This window comes from Oncorhynchus mykiss, chromosome 3, assembly GCF_057628025.1.
Source record: "Oncorhynchus mykiss isolate SJ-2025 chromosome 3, ASM5762802v1, whole genome shotgun sequence".
Lineage (NCBI taxonomy): Eukaryota > Metazoa > Chordata > Actinopteri > Salmoniformes > Salmonidae > Oncorhynchus > Oncorhynchus mykiss.
The window spans coordinates 70133185-70152860 of record NC_143024.1 but is presented as its reverse complement, the minus strand read 5'-3'; the positions used below and the strand labels follow the sequence as shown (position 1 = coordinate 70152860).

Sequence of the window (19676 nt, the reverse complement as noted above, 5' to 3'; positions counted from 1 at the left end):
AGTATTTAACATGAGATCCACTAAGTTTTACAGGAATGTGGTTCTGACTATAAAATGCAACACCTCCACCATTGGCATTTCTTTATTTTCTGTAAATGTTATAACCTTGTATTGCTACTACTGTATCAAAGGTATCATCTAAGTGAGTTTCAGAGTCAGAATATGAATTTCATCTGTTACTAGAAAATTATTGATTTCATGAACCTTGTTTCTTAAACTACATATGTTTAACTTGGGCAATTTTGAGCACTTTTCTTCTGGGATGCATACTTGTTTTCATCACTTTACTGAGAAGCTTAGCAGAAGTAGATATGCTCATGTTATTTATGTTAGTGCAGGGTGAGCTGCACACAGTGGACTTCCTACTAGGGCACACCACCTCAGTGCTAACAGTATAAATCTGATTCATAGGCACATTATTACTGCATACAATAGCTGTAGGAGTTGTCATGTAAGCCTAAATACATTACAGCTGCTTATTTACTTGGTACATGAACAGAATTCTCCACAATTTAAAACACAGTTCCAAAATCCACTATTATAAGGTAAAATAGCGAGGATGGCGTTTTATCAAGGATGTCATCAGGTGTGTTTGTCAGCAATATGTTTTGGAAATGCTGTAGAATGTAGATCTTGAAAGCGTATTGTCACAATAGAAGGGGAGGTTTACATGTGATGTATTCTCAACACGTCTTCCTGTGGTTACAGCATATTTAGATAAATTGGCCTTCTGTTCGCTGTAATTGAACTACCATTTACAATCAACCAACCTGCCCCTATAGGAGATGAGGCAAAGTAGATAACATGCCGTTCATACTTATGACATATGTGCATCCAAATAGGTATCATTGCAACCTAATTCATGTTTAAGAAAGTACGAATCTGTTCTTAATTTACCTGTAAAGGTTTTAAGCGAATAAAGGTTACATAAAACATTGTTTTGTGTGAGGGACCTACCGAGCATCCGTCCACACTATTCTCTTCTCCAGATGATCCAGAGTTAGTCCGTTGGGCCAGGCTCCCATCTCCATGTCCTTGAACACTATGTGTCGTCCTCCTCCGCTCATTGAAGCAGCCTCAATACGGGGGAAGGTAGCATCCCAGTCTGTCCAGAACAGGATTCTAAAGACATTAAATCAATCAAGAAAAGGAGTGTATAAAGATCTTTTTACATATACAAATTGCTCTACAGTAACAGCACTAGACTACGGAGAGCAAGCAGAAAACCCAAGACAATAAAACCCATTCTGATGATCCACAGAAAACTGAGACATGGTCTACTTATGCAAGGACATTAATTAAATAGGACTTGAAGAAAAAGCCTCCATGGAAAAAATAAATGAATGATTAAGATAATTTGAAAACGGACAGAACTAGACGGCATAAACTAGCCTAGATACTCAAACCATGTGTTGAATACAAAAGCAAACATGGAAGATTCCGTTTACTATTCCTACGGAAAAACAAGGCTAAAGGCATTAATCCGTTTAGTAATGATTTTCAGTGTCAATTCTACAGCCCTTTTTCATTGGTTTGTCAATGTGACATCACTGCAAACTAGAATAATTACATACAGTGTGTATAGCCGTGGGATTCGTAAACACACACATTGGCAGCAGTCTGTGGATCCTAGAACAGCACCAAACAGACCAGTGTTCCACAGCATCTGTGACATTGGCTGGAACAGGAAGCCATCTGGTTTTTATGACCTTCTACAGCTCAATGAAAGCCTGTAAATGAGCACTGGTGATTACTATGACCATCATCATGTCTCCCAAACACGGCTACTATCCTGCTTTTGCCCACCAAACCCGGCAAGAGACCCAACCCTGTAGGAATGCAGGCTTAAATTAGACGCTGACGACAATGAAACATCCTTGTACAGCTCAATAGCCTTATTCATTGGATCAGGCCCCTTAGATCAATGGCTTACTCTTTTGAGTGGATTCAAGTAATTACGTTAGAATTATTGCTCTGGCGAGGAACTTTGCCTGTAGGCACCGAAATCATCCATTAATCCTAATGTGTTCTCCTCTGAAACACAGTCATCCCTCCAATATATGCAGTGCAGGAAAGAATATACGATCAGACTATACATTTCTTATAAGACTACTTAGTAGATTTTTTATGAATGTCTGGAAGTAGTTTTAAAACAAAATAAACAAAATACATTTTACAATCAAATAAAAGTAATTCATCACCATGTATAAATTAAAGAACTAGGCTAAACACACTATAATAAAAAACATAATTTTGGTCTTTTTCGTCCAACTTTGTGCCTGTGAGATTGTTCAGAGATGAATTGAAGGCTTGAAGCAATGTATTAAAGATAAAAAGTAAGAGTGGTAAAGTGCATGAATCAGGGAAGAGGAAAAGATGAGCCATATCACTTGTCATCACTAGAATTGAGTCCACAGTATTATTATCAATGTATTCTATATTTGTATCCTTAATGGACCCTAACATAGCAGACATCATCACACATCAAGGGAGAAGGAAGTAGAAGAAAATGAAGGATGTTGTTTTTCTTATTATGAGTGTGTACAGTATGTGAGTCAGACCTGAATTAAAATAGTATTTGTTTCTTTAAAATAGTTTAGCTGTGCTTTGTTGAGCATATCTGGCACAACAGAAACAATTGAATAATCCCCAAAGTGTAAACCCTGCCCATTTTGCACTCCAGGTAGGCTGAATCAAACACTCAACGAATTTGAAAGAAAAAAAATACTATTTCAACCCAGGTCTGTTGTGAGTAGGCACGCACCCTTGTCCTGGGTCCAGAGCGATGGCCCGTGGATGCTCCATCCCTCCAGCTATCAGTGTGGTCCTCATCTCTCCATTCAGCCTGGCCACCTCGATCTGGTCCAGGTTACTGTCGATCCAGTACAGGTTACCTGCTATCCAGTCCACTGCCAACCCCTCTGGAGTGGCCAGCCCATGCTGCACAACCACCTCAATCCCTGTCACACCTGATGGAATACCAACCACAGGACCATCATCACCCCTACACCACCTGATTAGAGCACCACCCTTTAGCACCATGACCACCACCACACCACCCATTAGACCAGGTGAGACAGACCAAACCACAGCACCATGGTCATCAATACACACACTAGGTGAGAGAAGAGTAGAGAAGAGATGTATTCAACTCAGCCTGATCATTTTCCCCCTATTGAGAGGATGTGTTTGTTGGTCTGCCAACAAAATTACATTTTCTGGGGAGAAAACCCTAGCTAGAGAAACTCTTGAGGAAGATAACATTGACATAAAAGAAGATTGTTTCCTACAGTGTTCCATTAAAAATAAAAGGTTTTCCCAGTATGTCTATAATCCAGCTGTTTACAATTATCCTCGGCTGCTGGAGCCTTTGTGGAAGGATGACAAAAGGGAGAAATAGGTGCAGCAGCGGGACACATTCTATGGCCCCACGGAGAAAATGAGAGAAAGAGAGAAAAAGTCCAATTGCAGCAGACGCACAGAATATAAGCAGCACAAAACACCAACTTAATGAAAAGTTCTAACTCATCAAAGGCTTCAGAGATGCACTATGACAGTGGGAAGACGACTGAGGGGCCTAGAGTATACCCACAGTAATGCTTGGCATTACCCTGCTGAAATAACTCTTCAATGGAGGGACAGTATCAGCTCACAGTTTCAGAGAGGTGCTAAGTAGAACTAAACTGAAAACCTTATTGAACTAAACTGTATAATTGAAAGGCCTTCCAGTTGAAGATTGGGAGGGAAGAAAGCCATGTTTATCCTCCTCTGCCAATAGATCCCAGCATTTAGATAGAATGTTTAGCCTAGCCAAGTTACTTAAAGAGCCTGAAAGCGTCAGTACATCACAGCCCTTAGGATCTATTGTGTAGCTTACACCTACGTACCTTCAGATTTTGAAAGCACCATAGATCACACCATTTAGAGCTAACTTATAGGACCTACATACCTCCAGAGCCTGAGAGGCGTCCTCTGTAGATCTTATCCTCTACAACATCTGTCCAGTAAAGCAGGCTGCGATTAAAGTGGAAGTCAAGAGCAATGGTGTTCCGGAGCCCTGGCACCAGCAAGCTGTAGTCCCGCTTGTGAAGGTCTATCCGTCTTATCTCATGCCGGATAGAGAAGATGATGAAAGCCTCAAAGGGATCTGGCCAAAGGAAAGACAAAGGGAGGAAAGGAAGAGGAACAAGTTAAAACGAAGGCAACGGATGCCACAACAAAACCAACATGAGCGGCAGAAGCCAGGGAAGTGATTTGAACCGGTGCCATTAACGGAGCAAACAAACAGGTGGGCATGACTGCACACACACAAACACACAGGCACCTGTGCATCCATGCACACACTGGATCATGCACTTTCATGACTGGGCACTGGCACTAGTCTGTGTTATGCACAGAGCAGAAACCCCATCGTCACTATGGAGACACATACATTATGAACACAATGAGAAAGACTGGATACTGTAGGGAGTAGGGATGTTAGCTACTTGCTGACGATAAGTTGCTCATTCTTTATTATTCAGTTATACCTGAAAATCTCTGTACAAACGCTAGAGCCTTGCATGCATGAAATGTCACCACAGACTCAATAGTACATTTGTCAAAATTAAATGAGGTTGATTCTTAGTTTTCTATTGTGCGCAGAACATTTATTTGATTTGACTATTTAAAATGCAGAAAGAAGCCACACCAGGCAACCAATACATTTACCAAAATTGACAAGGATTATATACATAAAAACTCAGACTTGTTTCCATTGTTGTTCTCTATTGGTAGGCATGTGACTGCAGGGCAAAACAAGTGACATGGGCCTTCTGTGCCATACATTCAATCATGGGCTCCTGAGTGGCGCAGCGGTCTAAGGCTCTCCATCTCAGTGCTAGAGGCGTCACTACAGACCCTAGTTTGATTCCAGGCTGTATCACAATCGGCCGTGATTGGGAGTCCCATAGGGAGTCACACAATTGGCCCAGCGTCGTCTGGGTTAGGTTTTGGCCGGGGTAGGCCATGAATGTAAATACGAATTTGTTCTTAACTGACTTGCCTAGTTAAATAAATAAAAATAAAATACACAATGTCTACATATGTAGATATACAGTGTACAAAACATTAAGAACACCTGTCTCCTCTGCTTCATCTACACTGACTGAAATGGATTTAACAAGTGATAATAGCCTTCACCTGGATTCACCTAGTCAGTCTATGTCATGGAAAGAGCAGGTGTCCTTAATGTTTTGTACACTCACTAACACATCACTCCACCAGAGTAGAGTAGCTTTGCACGTGGCTAGGAGGCTATCTCAACATGAACCAAGCCTTGCAGGAGTGTTTTAACCTAAGACTGGAAGTTTTTATCTCAGCCGGGAGTTTGTTACGCTCTACCAATATATAAATGCATCGCTCTTGAATCGACATGGCACAAAATCTACGGCACTGCCTCTCAGTAGTAAGATAGTTCTTTAGATACTGGGGGATTGTACCATATATGGTTTTATGGGCCAATCCCAGCTTCAGCTGAATGACCCTTTTATCAACTTATAGCCACTGTGGTTCACTGAGCTGAGAAGGGCCGACATTAGCCTGAGGGCTAAGATTCAGAATGACCCATGCCATTTTACTCTGAGCTGTCTGTAGCTTGTTCTTGATGAACTTACTGTACCAGGTAGTGCATGCATAGTCAAAGTGAGGCTGCACTAATGCTGCGCCAAGTGTTCAAGGTCCCTATTTATGTAAGAAACAATGAAATGTTAATGTGTTTCTTCGGTAAATTGCCCGTTCTTTCCCTATTTTAACATACAATTAGCACTGCAACTGCCATCAATCTCTGAGGGAAATGGAGAGGCGAGCAGTAAAAAACGAGCTTCATCAATCTGAATGTGACACATCAAGGCTGCGTGTTCTGCCATGTTCTCCTCGTTTCACGAGCAGCAACACAGAAGCAAAAACCAAAACATCAATCCAATCACACACATTACAACATAAGTAGACCGTTTGCTCAAATTATGTAAAGCTGAGTTGATCAATGAATTGACTGTATGTAATTTCACAGGGCTTACAGTGCCGTGAAAAATAATTTTCACCTTTTTGATTTCCCCTATTTTTGCATCTTTTTTTACACTGAAAGTTATCAGATCTTCAACCAAAATATTAGATAAATGGAACCTGAGTGAAAAAAAAAATACAAAAATTATATACAAAGAAATGCAACACCCAATGCCTCTGTGTGAAAAAGTAATTGCCCCCTTACACTCAATAACCGGTTGTGCCACCTTTATAGCTGCAATGATTGCAACCAAATGCTTCATGTAGTTGTTGATCAGTCTCTCACATCGCTGTGAAGGCATTTCGGCCCACTCTTGCATGCAGAACAGAATTTGTGGGTTTCAAAGCATGAACTGCAGAATTCATGGTTCCTTCAATCATTACAAGTCATCCAGGTCCTGAGGCAGCAAAGCATCCCCAAACTATCACACTACCGACACCATGCTTGACTGTTGGTACTTCTAGCATATTCCTGCACAGCGATGTGAGAGAGTGATCAACAACTACAGACAGCGTTTGGTTGTACATTGCATCTATAGGTGGCACAACCAGTTAACGAGCGTAAGGGAACAATTAATTTTCACACAGGGGCATAGATACACACGGCGGGGTGTGGCTTAATGTGACCACGCTCCCGAGTAGAGTACAGTAGTTGGGTACTCCCATTACTCCCATGTAATTAGCCTAACTTTGCCATCATTCTAAGCAAACTACTGACACTTTTTTGTTGTTTCAAGAAATGTTTTCAGTACTTGGCGGTCAAAACAATGAATGATTTGCATGATACTTATTCTGCCACCAATTTCCTACCCTAACAATGACAATAAAGTTAGTAAATCTGTTGCAATATGCTTATGTCACTGCTTGTTTACCCCTAGAGTTTTTGCTGGTTAGTTGACTTGGCTAGCTAGAAAAGTTCATCTCAACCCAATTTGTTAGTTTTAGATATGTCACGTGCGGTTTAACAACTTCCAGTCGTTGCCTTCCCTTGAACGGTCTAGGTATTTTAAAAAGCTCATTCTTGTTGGCTTGCCTACAGTATATGTCCTTTCAATTTGCCGGAGACCATCTGGGGATACAACCCTACCAAATTGACCAAACCAAGGCAGTCTATGATATCTTCACCTACAGTACTTGGTGGAATCTCCAGGTTTGCATAAATATCCAAATGTAGAAGAATATTATAGTGTTATTCGGATGGACACAGCCCACTAGTCCTTACTACATGCAAACTAGCAAGCTTTATGCAAAACGATTTACCGATGATGATGTGCTTGAACACACAAATGCATTGAGTAACCAGAGCCCATCCATCATCATTTCCATCATCATCACGGCGTCATAGCATGAAACAATGAGGTTCGTCTAACCTGGTCCTTGGGCATTTGATTAAACTTAATTTGGTGGTCTTTTCTCCTACTATTGTTCAAACAATACAGTACGTAACAGCTTTTTGGCAAATTAAAAGCAGTGTTAGTTTGCCAATTAAAGAAACTAAAGTCTGTTGGAATTGGCTCTTTGGCTGATAATCGTGACGTACATTCATTTGACTTTCTCTGTTCATGCTAACATTTTCATGTTTAGAATGAAAGTGTTTTTAGGTATGATGTAGTTTATTAAAATGACATAGATGTATGTTAAAATGACCAACCAAGCATATTCAAAAATTGTATCGAATAAAATGTAAAAAAGAATACAGCCGTTGTTGGGTAATGCGTAAAGTAGACAATTTAACATGGGAGTAATGGGCGTAAACTATGGCTGTACCCTACTCAAGGTTGTGGTCACGTTAAGACATGCCACGCCATGTGTATCTATTGGGTGTTGCATAACTTTTTCTTATTAAATAAATGAAATAAATATCAACATTGTGTCATTTGTTCACTCAGAAAGTGCAACTAAAAGTTCTTTGCTGTTTTTGTGTGTGAAAAACAACACGATCATAGTAATATTTTACCTAATCGGAACTACTGTAAGACATCGAATTAATCAAATGTTATATTTCAAAACGTATTCCAATTCACTTTGATCAAATCCTCACTAGCATATTATAAGACATGAAGCAGCACATGAGTCTACACTTACACAATCAACATACTTCCTGACACACACACACAACCCTACACACACTTTGTCACCTCACCTGTGCTGTGACAGCTGTCCCCATCGGGGCCCAGCCTCCAGCCTGGGTAGCAGGAGCACTTGACGGTGGTTTTGTACTGCTCACACATCTGGCTGCACTTCAGATGCCTACTGCAGTAGTCCACCGCCTCACACGTCCTGTTGTTAGAGTCCAGTTGGAGCCCTGCAGGGCAGGAGCACACCACCCCTGTCCCTGGTACCACTGTGCATTGATGGCTGCAGCCACCCTTGGCCACCAAACACTTATCTAGGAGCAGAGAGAGGAGTAGAGAGAGGGCACAGGAAGTAAGAGCCAACTCTGATCTGGGAGTAGAGTGAGAGAGGACAGGATGTAAGTACCAAACACTAATATGAAAACAGAGAAAGAGGTCAGGGACTAAGAGCCTTAATAGCCTACTATAGAGGATGAGATTGGAGACCAGAGAGAATGAGAGGGACAGGGAACTAAGAGTCTTAATATTAGAGACTGAGATGGTTTTCAGCATCAGATCGTCATCCACAGGGTCTAAAAGGAGGTTAGAGAAATAATAGACCATAGTATGTTGGGCCATGTGCTGTAGAGTAAAAAAAATGCTGAATTAAAAAGGGTTGTTTTTGAGAACTAGCTGGCACAAGAATAACACTACCACTTTTTGCTCTAAGCTAGAGATTGCTAGTCGAGCATGATGTTGGGAAATATCCGCTGCATATACAACGCAAGGAAAAGCTATTACACAATGAAAGAGGCTCCGCAGTTCAGTTGGTCCGCAACGGTTTGACCTGAGGGATGATGCCTTTATTACTGTCAAGGCTTCAACACATCATGAAATCTGAAAGTTGTGCACTATTCCTTTCACAAAACTGATATGGAGACGGAGAAAAAAAAAGAATGACTTTTCTTTCTTTGTGCAGTCTGTAATCGAATGATTTTCTCTGAAGCAGCTAGGTATCTGATTATTGTGGGGTGCCAGACAGGTCCAGAAGATGAAAAGGACATTTGGTGCAACAATCACACTACAGGTCCAAAGTCTCCTTTTTAGCTAGCCATGATTAAGATGATCTTATTGGCACAGACCAGAAAGGGTTGAAATTTCTCTGCGGGGGTCTCCTAGCTGCAGAGGAGGGTAGAGGAGAGCTGTGCCCCCATAGGTTACAGCTGGAGGAATGACTCCTGCTGAGTTAGCTCAAATCAATCAGGCCCCTTAAGGTCTCCCTGTATGACCTAATTGGCTATGAACCAGGCAGCGCAGTGTGGGCCTTTTCTCAAAGGTTGTGTCCCAAATGGCACCCTCTTCCCTGTACCCTTTTTCATAAACCATTTTTCCCATAGGACTATGTTCAAAAGTTGTGCACTATGTAGGGAATAGTGTGCCATTTGGGAGGAAGATAAGTGATAACACACACTCTGAGCTACGGTGTCTAACTATGGTCCCCCATGAGGTTTCTGCTAGCAACTCGAAATGAACCGATACGTTTAGGTTGTTCAGTCAAATAGATTAGATGTGTACTATTCACATGAGATTCACAGATTTCCCCTCAGATGGGCCTTGGACAAACAGATCTGTGTTGGTAATCATTGGAGAAATCTGGTAGCTATTCTTTATGTTCGGTCCCCTTGATGACTGAATCAAAATCAACAGCATGTTGACGCGTCATCGTGCTGCTCTCAAGGCTATGGGAATTCAAATATATAGTACCACTCCTTAGGGACAGACAGCGTTTGACACATCTGACTCTGGGTTCTTGTTATATGAGATGGGAAATTAAAGCTCACACAGCTTATAATGTATATTCTGTCTGAGGTGTGTGTCCCAGTAGAAAAATAATCTCTAAACACATTTCTTCCACTTAAACACATGAAATGATTCATCACAACTCACACACTAATTAGTCTCGACGATCTCAAGCAATATGATGTACTACAGATAATAGTTCTTTCCTACCACATAAAGGCCCTTCATCAGACAGGTCTGCACAGTCCGGCTTGCCGTTGCAGATCTTTTCTGGTGGGAGGCAAGTGGAAGTGTCATTGGCACAGGGGTATTTTGGAGGCTTACAGACAGCTGCCTCACAGGACTCCTCATCAGAACGATCCTCACAGTCGATATCTCCATCACACACCCAGCTCTTGGTGATGCACTTTCCTGTTGGTGTGACACACATATACAGACATTTATGGAAACACACACACATACACACGATTCATTAACACAACCAGACACAGAAAATATTCCTCAAAGACGATATCAATCATCAGCTGTCCCTACAGTAGAGTAGAACCTCTGAAATATAACCTTAAGACATTTAACTAAATGCTGAGTAACCAGTCAGCATTACCACACAGTGAACTTCAAAGCATCTGTAATAAATTTGGTGAATAATCTAAGGCTGGGCGATATGGCTAAAATATCATAAAAAAAATAAAAATAAAATAAACTTTTATTTAACTAGGCAAGTCAGTTAAGAACAAATTCTTATTTACAATGACGGCCTACCCCAGTCAAACCCGGACGACGCTGGGCCAATTGTGCACCGCCCTATGGGCCTCCCAATCACAGCCGGATGTGATACAGCCTGGATTCAAACCAGGGACTGTACTGACACCTCTTGCACTGAGATGCAGTGCCTTAGACCACTGCGCCACTCGGGAGCCCTAAATATCACAATATTTTTGATGGTATGGAGGTATGAGGTTTTTGAATAATAAAAGTTCACATGCTTTATGAGTAGTGTATGACCCTAGGGTGGCAACAAATGCATTCTAAGTGTTTTTAATGGAGCTTTGTCCATTCTGATTGTTTTATACTGTTCAATGAAACTTCAACCAAAAGTTGGAATATAGTGGGGACTTTGAATACAGTGTTGTTTGACATGACAATGAATAGAAAAAGCCAGTGAAGGGTTTTTGTGACAGGGCAGGAATTGGTCATTGTTTCACACTGGATCCTAATTAATTTCACATTCAATTTTTCCTCTTACTGTAGCTTTGATGTACTGTACAAATAGTAAAATATTCATCCTTCCTTTAGAATATAACGTTGCAGAAACAAAAAGCTGATCTAGGCCTACACCAGCACTGGTAGCAGGCTGTATTAGCTATCTAGCTACATTTGCTCTGACTAGTACAACTAGCGTTAAGCATTAGCGGCTAACACAATTTATTTTAGCCACAACTTGCAAAGAAAAGATCAACTAGCTGTTTGCAGACAGTATAAGATACTGTGTGCTTATAGAATGCTTGTGGGTGTATAGTAGGAAGCAAAGTGGAAAGCAGCATCATTGTCACCAAAATCTGCAGCATTGCCCATGCAGACCGTCAGACTGCTAGTGGTTGATTTGACTTGCTGTAGCACAAAAACGGCTCTGCTTAAGTGACAGGGGGAGGGTTTGGTGTGTGTGAAAAGAGAGAGGGAGAGAGACGACTCAAGTAGCAAACTGAGTAAACTATAAAAACTGATATTATTACACACAGCGGAGTGGCATAATGCATTTAACAAACAAAAACATTGAAATACCGTTATACAAGGTAAAGGAAAAACCCAAACCGGTCCTTGGATCAATACCGGTATATTGTAAAAGACAGTTTATCACCCAGCCCTAGAATAATCCCTCAGTCAAGTTGAAGAAAAACTCTAAATATAAAAACAGGCCAAAAAGTTACTTAATGCATAACGTGATCCATATTTTAATCTGTTCCACACAATGGGGTCCTTGCAGTCTACAAAGACTAAGATCAATACAGTATATTGAATCATGACTTTAGATTAGAATATATTACACTGAACAAAAATATAAACTCAACGTAAAGGTCCCATGTTTCACAAGCTGAAATAAAAGATCCCAGAAATGTTGCATACTCACAAAAAGCATATTTCTCTCAAATGTTTTGCAACAAATTTGTTTAGATCCCTGTTAGTGAGGATTTCTCCTTTGCCAAGATCATCTATCCACCTGATAGGTGTGGCATATCAAGAAGCTGATTAAACAGCATGAGCATTACACAGGTGCACCTTGTGCTGGGGGACAATAAAAGGCCACTAAAATGTGCTGTTTTGTCACACAACACAACAGATGTCTCAAGTTGAGGGAGCATGCAATTGGCATGCTGACAGCTGGAATGTCCACCAGAGCTGTTGCCAGAGAATTGAAGGTTAATTTCTCTACCATAAGCCGCCTCCAACATCGTTTTAGAGAATTTGGCAGTACGTCCAACCGGCCTCACAACCGCAGACCACGTGTATGGCTTTGTGTGGGCGAGCGGTTAGCTGATATCAACATTGTGAAGAGAGTGCCCCATTGTGGTGGTGGGGTTATGGTATGGGCTGGAATAAGCTACAGACAACGAACACGAATGCCTTTTATCAATGGCAATTTGAATGCAGTAAAATGCCATGACGAGATCCTGAGGCCATTGTGAGTCCCATTTTATTTAAGGTATCTGTAACCAACAGATGCATATCTGTATTCCCAGTCATGTGAAATCCATAGATTAGGGCCTAATTAATTTATATAAATTGACTGATTTCCTTATATGAACTGTAACTCAGTAAAAGCAATGAAATTGTTGGATGTGTCATGATTTTGGCCTGAGGGGGGAGGTTTATGACCCCCATAAATACCTTTCCCTCTCTCTCTACTCTACCAATGTGACTATTGAAAATCACTTTGTTAACATTTAGAGAGAGTCTGGTGACATCAAACATGGGAACGGAACCATATTTCAGTAACCCAACCAGCTGAAAATATGCATTGGTACTAAATTAATATGATGCCAGATCAGTTGGCGTCTGAGACATTATTACTGATGATAGGACGACATAAACTGTATCTTGGAAAGTCTACACATTCTAGTTATCAGATTCACATGGAATTGTTGTGCAATTTAAATGTTTAAATATGAAACTATTCATGAAAAGATTAAATGTAATTTTATCTTCCAAATTAGAGAATTGGGTTTTCATGAGTGAACTATGCTTAACTCAGTGGCCCTGCCCATGTGAACAGACATTGGTTATAAACTATGAAACACGCCCTTCTCTCCCCTCCGATATAAGCCCCTTGACGAAAATGTAACTTTCTGTTCCGAAGACGTTAGGGTGACGGTTCTACGTTAAAAGGGCTCAGATAATGTTCCAAGGACGTGTGGACTTGAGGTCCCCACGTTGAAAGGTCAAAGACCACCTACAGAACTAAGCCAACCTTAGAGAACCTAATGAAATTAGCATTGAATTTCGACTATACCAGCCAGAACATAGCTTGAGCATATAGCATGGCAACTTGGTATGAACTTTGAACTCTTATTCACTAAAGAAGTGATACCTCCTAGCCGTCGCGTTAGCGCAGCAACTGTAGACATGGGCTAGGAGAGGACGGACAGAGTATTTGTTCTACCACAAGACGACGGTACTACCAAGTATCCATTCTACCATCAGGCATTCTTCAAAGGACAATGCGGCCTCCCATCTATGACCAACAGATCGAAGCGTAGCTCAGAGTAAATATTTATTGTATTTTCCTTTTTCAAATGGGCGGTAATTTAGAATGCATAATGTACTGTATTTACGATAGCATAGCTTCTCCCTTTGTTACTCAGTCTTCCCGCTCTTTCACTCAAACCCAACCCCCTTTCCTTTGTGTAACCAGCCGTCATGTCGGCACGGTCCACCAGGGATGTTTTCTTTATAACATAATTTGTAATCAATGTATGATCCATTCTGTGTAATCATAATTCTGTGTGATTAGTTAGGTATTGAGTAAATAAATAATTAAATCAAATTTTGTATTGCTGATTCAACTTGTTAGCCAAGGTTCATGAAGATAACCAAGAATTTACAACTTTCAGATGAGACTAAATAAGGTGATGATTAAATATTGACTGCTACTGATGTAAAAGATTATCAGGTCTTGAAGAGTTTATTCGGAAGATAACAGCTCTATAAACATTCTTTCATGCTGCCCCGACTTTCCAGTTAAATATTTTCCTGAGTAGCTTAATGAGGTAATATTAATTAATTACAGAGTAATGATTTTATAGAATAGCATGTCATATCACTTAATCCGACATAGCCAAAGACACGACATATATTGCATTTATATTTTCATGCAGTATACATTGCATGAGGTAATGTCAAAAATCTTCTTCATTGTGTGAGTGCATCAACAGGCACAGCCACAGTTGTGAGTGAAAATCTTTACTTCATGTGAAAATCCACAGCTAGATCATTACAGCCTCCTGATACCTGCTACCAGGGGTAATCTTAAATTACCCTTACTCGCCATTTTGAATTACAAAGAGGCAGTGAATGCAGGTGGAACCACTGCAGGGGGTAGAATCAGCCACACACAGATAATCGAGAACTTGGTTCTATCTGCAAAAAGATTTCTGAGAAAATTGGCTTTAAAATCCCGAACCCTTATATGATTGAATGGTGTCAGCAATTTTTATATTGTATTCTTTTGAACTTAACAACATGAACCACCGGTGTATTTAGAGTACAATACACTGTACAAAACATTAGGAATACCTTCCTAATATTGAGTTGCACCCCACCCCCCCCATTTCCCTAAGAACAGCCTCAATTCGTCGGCGCATGAACTCTACAAGGTGTCGAAAGTGTTACGCAGGGATGCTGGCCCATGTTGACTCGAAAGCTTCCCACAGTTGTGTCAAGTTGGCTCGATGTCCTTTGGGTGGTGAACAATTCTTGATACACACAGGAAACTGTTGAGTGTGAACAACACAACAGTGTTGCAGTTCTTGACATACTCAAACCGGTACACCTGGCACCTACTACCATATCCTGTTCAAAGGCACTTAAATTGTTTGTCTTGCCCATTCACTCTCTGAATGGCTCACATACACAATTCATGTCTCCTCCCCTTCATCTACATTGATTGATGTGGATTTAACAAGTGACATCAATAAGGGATTATAGCTTCATCTGGTAAGTCTGTGTCATGGACAGAGCATGTGTCCTTAATGTTTTGTATATTTAGTGTATAGGTAGAGATGATTTAACAGAACAAGGCTATGTCAAACCCTAAATTCTGACAAAAAAGGCAGTAGTGTAAAGTACTTAAGTAAAAATACTATCAATAAAATTTCAATCAAATGTATTTATAATGCCCAATACAGATGTAGAAGCACGGTGACAAGGAAAAACTCCCTAGAAAGGCAGGAACCTAGGAAGAAATCTATAGAGGAACCAGGCTCTACGGGGTGGCCAGTCCTCTTCTGGATGTGCTGTGTGGAGATTATGAGAGTACATGGCCATTTAAGGCCAGATTGTTCTTTAAAATGTTCAAACGTTCATAGATGATCAGCAGGGTCAAATAATAATCACAGTGGTTGTAGACGGTGCAACAGGTCAGTATCTCAGGAGTAAATATCAGTTGGCTTTTCATAACCAAGCCTTCAGAGGTCGAGACAGCAGGTGCCGTAGAGAGAGAGAGAAAGTCAAAAACATCAGGTCCGGGACAAGGTAGCACGTCCGGTGAACAGGTCAAGGTTCCCTAGCCGCTGGCAGAACAGTTGAAACTGGAGCAGCAGCACAGCCAGGTGGACTGGGGACAGCCAGGAGTCATCAGGGCAGGTAGTCCTGAGGCATGATCCTAGGGATACTACCAAAAACTACCTAAGTAGTTTTTTGAGGTATCTGTACTTTATTATTTATATTTTTCAAAACTTTTACTTTACTACATTCCTAAAGAAAATTCTATACTTTTTACTCCATACGTTTTCACTGACAGCCAAAAGTACCCATTACATTTTGAATGCTTAGCAGGACAAGAAAATTGTCTAATTCACACACTTATCAAGCGGGTCATCCCATATTGCCTCTGATCTGGCGAACTCACTAAACACATACTTCGTTTGTAAATTGTCTTGAGTGTTGGAGTGTGCCCCTGGCTATCCGTAAATTTAAAAAACAAAAATGTTGCTGTCTGGTTTGCTTAATATTTGGAATTTGAAACGATTTATACTTTTACATTTACTTTTGATATTTAAGTATATTTAAAACCAAATACTTTCAGACTTTTCCTCAAGTAGTATTTTACTGGGTGACCTTCACTTCTACTCGAGTCATTTTCTATTAAGGCATCTTTATTTTAACTCTGGTACGACAGTTGGGTACTTTTTCCACCACTGCAAAAATGCAGATAATACCAAGCTCTCGATATGCCAGAATGTATCATTGTTAATGCAGCTATGCCTGTGACTGTGTGAAGCCTGGATTACAGAGCATCCCAATTTAGAGGCCCAATTTTAAAGCTACATCACATGGAGAATTGATTCGCTGTTGCACATTCCGGGAGAAAAGAGATGATATTATAAAATCTATGCTATACCCATGACATACTACATGGAGAGTTAGAGAATGTAGAGTTTATATGTGTTTTAAACATGTTTCCAATTTTGCCATTTGATGTTGATCAACTACAGACATTTAACTTTGCTCCTAGTTTAGCATTAATGTAATGGTCAAAGATAGAATATTCTGTCTGTCCATATTGTGCTGTTAGACAAACAGTGTAGCTAACAAGTTTTGTTTCTGGGTTCCAGTTACTGACGGAGTAGTCTCTTAGCTACAGCATTCCATACAGTACCTGTGTCTTTGCAGGTGAACTTGGCCTTGGGGTCGCACATCCTCTTGGTGCCCTCACAGGACATCTCGTCAGTCCCATCCTCACAGTCTTTGTCTCCATCACACCTCCAGCGCTCTGGGATACACGTCCCATCTGCTGTACAGTGGAACTCATCCCTGGTGCACTCTATCACAGGAGGCAATGCTGCAAGGGAAAATATACATCCAGTACAAGTCAAACATTTGGACACACCTACTCATTCAAGGGTTTTTCTTTATTTGTACTTTAATTGTAGAATAATAGTAAAGACATCAAAACTATGAAATAAGACATATGGCATCATGTAGAAACCAAAAAACGTGTTAAACAAATTAAAATAAATTTTATATTTGAGATTCTTCAAAGCAGCAACCTTTTGCCTTGACAGCTTTGCACACTCTTGGCATTCTCTCAACAAGTCACATGGAATGCATTTCAATTTTCAGGTGTGCTTTGTTAAAAGTTAATTTGTGGAATTTATTTCCTTCTTAATAAGGAAAAGACAGTTATTGTGTTGTGACAAGGAAGGAGTCTTCACTATTATTCAACAATGTAGAATGTATTTTTGGGGGTTTGTATCATTTGATTTACACAACATGCCTTCCACTTTGAATATGCAAAATATTTTTTATTGTGAAACAAACAAGAAATAAGACCAAAATTTTTTAAACTTGAGCGTGCATAACTATTCACCCCCCCAAAGTCAATACTTCGTAGAGCCACCTTTTGCAGCAATTACAGCTGCAAGTCTCTTGGGGTATGTGTCTATAAGCTTGGCACATCTAGCCACTGGGATTTTTGCCCATTCTTCAAGGCAAAACTGCTCCAGCTCCATCAGGTTGGATGGGTTCCGCTGGTGTACAGCAATCTTTAAGTCATACCACAGATTCTCAATTGGATTGAGGTCTGGGCATTGACTAGGCCATTCGAAGACATTTAAATGTTTCCCCTTTAAGCACTCTAGTGTTGCTTTAGGAGTATGCTTGGGGTCATTGTCCTGCTGGAAGGTGAACCTCCGTCCCAGTCTCAAATCTCTGGAAGACTGAAGCAGGTTTACCTCAAGAATTTCCCTGTATTTAACGTCATCCATCATTCCTTCAATTCTGACCGGTTTCCCAGTCCCTGCCAATGAAAAACATCCCACAGCATGATGCTACAACCACGCTTCCCTGTGGGGACTGATGTTCTAGAGGGTGATGAGAAGTGTTGGGTTTGCACCAGACATAGCGTTTTCCTTGATGGCCAAAAAGCTACATTTTAGTCTCATCTAACCAGAGAACCTTCTTCCATATGTTTGGGGAGTCTCCCACATGCCGTTTGGCAAACACCAAACGTGTTTGCTCATTTTTTTTCTTTAAGCAATGGCTTTTTTTCTGGCCACTCTTCCGTAAAGCCCAGCTCTGTGGAGTGTATGGCTTAAAGTGGTCCTATGGACAGATACTCCAATCTCCGCTGTGGAGCTTTGCATCTCCTTCAGGGTTATCTTTGGTCTCTTTGTTGCCTCTGATTAATGCCCTCCTTGCCTGGTCCATGAGTTTTGGTGGGCGGCCCTCTCTTGGCAGGTTTGTTGTGGTGCCATATTCTTTCAGGTGTTTAATAATGGATTGAAATGGTGCTCCGTGGGATGTTCAAAAATTCAGATATTTTTTTTATAACCCAATCCTGATCTGTACTTCTCCACAACTCTGTCCCTGACCTGTTTGAAGAGCTCAGTGGTCTTCATGGTGCCGCTTGTTTGGTAGTGCCCCTTGCTTAGTTGTGTTGCAGACTCTGAGACCTTTCAGAACAGGTATATATATATATTGAGATTAGAGGTAGACTGATTAATCGGAAGGGCCGATTTCAAGTTTTCATAACAATCGGAAATCGGTATTTTTGGGCGCCGATTTGCCGATTTTGTATTATTATTATTATTTTTTAATACCTTTATTTAACAAGGCAAGTCAGTTCAGAACACATTCTTATTTTCAATGTCTGCCTAGGAATGGTGGGTTAACTGCCTCGTTCAGGGGCAGAACGACAGATTTTCACCTTGTCAGCTTGGGGGACCCAATCTTGCAACCTTACAGACCTGCCTCTCTCTCGTTGCACTCCACAAGGAGACTGCCTGTTACGCAAATGCAGTAAGCCAGGGTAAGTTTGCTTGCTAGCATTAAACTTATCTTATAAAAAACAATCAATCATAATCACTAGTTAACTACACATGGTTGATGATATTACTAGATATTATCTAGCATGTACTGCGTTGCATATAATCTGACTGAGCATACAAGTATCTGACTGAGCGGTGGTAGGCAGAAGCATGCACGTAAACATTCATTCAAACAGCACTTTCGTGCGTTTTGCCAGCAGCTCTTCGTTGCGTCAAGCATTGCGCTGTTTATGACTTCAAGCCTATCAACTCCCGAGATGAGGCTGGTGTAACCGAAGTGAAATGGCTAGCTAGTAAGCGTTTCAAACGTCACTCGCTCTGAGCCTTCTAGTAGTTGTTCCCCTTGCTCTGCATGGGTAACACTGCTTCGAGGGTGGCTGTTGTTGTGTTACTGGTTCGAGCCCAGGGAGGAGCGAGGAGAGGGACGGAAGGTATACTGTTACACTGGAAATACTAAAGTGCCTGTAAGAACATCTAATAGTCAAAGGTTAATGAAATACAAATGGTATAGAGGGCAATAGTCCTATAATTCCTATAATAACTACAACCTAAAACTTCTTACCTGGGAATATTGAAGACTCATGTTAAAAGGAACCACCAGCTTTCATATGTTCTCATGTTCTGAGCAAGGAACTGAAGCGTTAGCTTTCTTACATAGCACATATTGCACTTTTACTTTCTTCTCCAACACTCTGTTTTTGCATTATATAAACCAAATTGAACATGTTTCATTATT

At 40.7% G+C, this 19676-nt stretch overlaps 1 protein-coding gene across 1 annotated transcript in view; it reads right to left on the bottom strand.

The window, feature by feature from the left end:
* Positions 1–19676, bottom strand: part of LOC110504354 (low-density lipoprotein receptor-related protein 1B) — a 422565-nt gene that overhangs the window by 153239 nt on the left and 249650 nt on the right. Inside the window, exons 21-26 of the mRNA XM_036965026.2 lie at positions 16771–16953; positions 10107–10307; positions 8186–8431; positions 3950–4147; positions 2765–2969; positions 958–1122 (exon numbers count right to left, since the gene is read on the bottom strand). Of these exons, the coding sequence (XP_036820921.2) occupies positions 958–1122; positions 2765–2969; positions 3950–4147; positions 8186–8431; positions 10107–10307; positions 16771–16953 (1198 nt within the window). The remainder of the gene's footprint in view (positions 1–957; positions 1123–2764; positions 2970–3949; positions 4148–8185; positions 8432–10106; positions 10308–16770; positions 16954–19676) is intronic.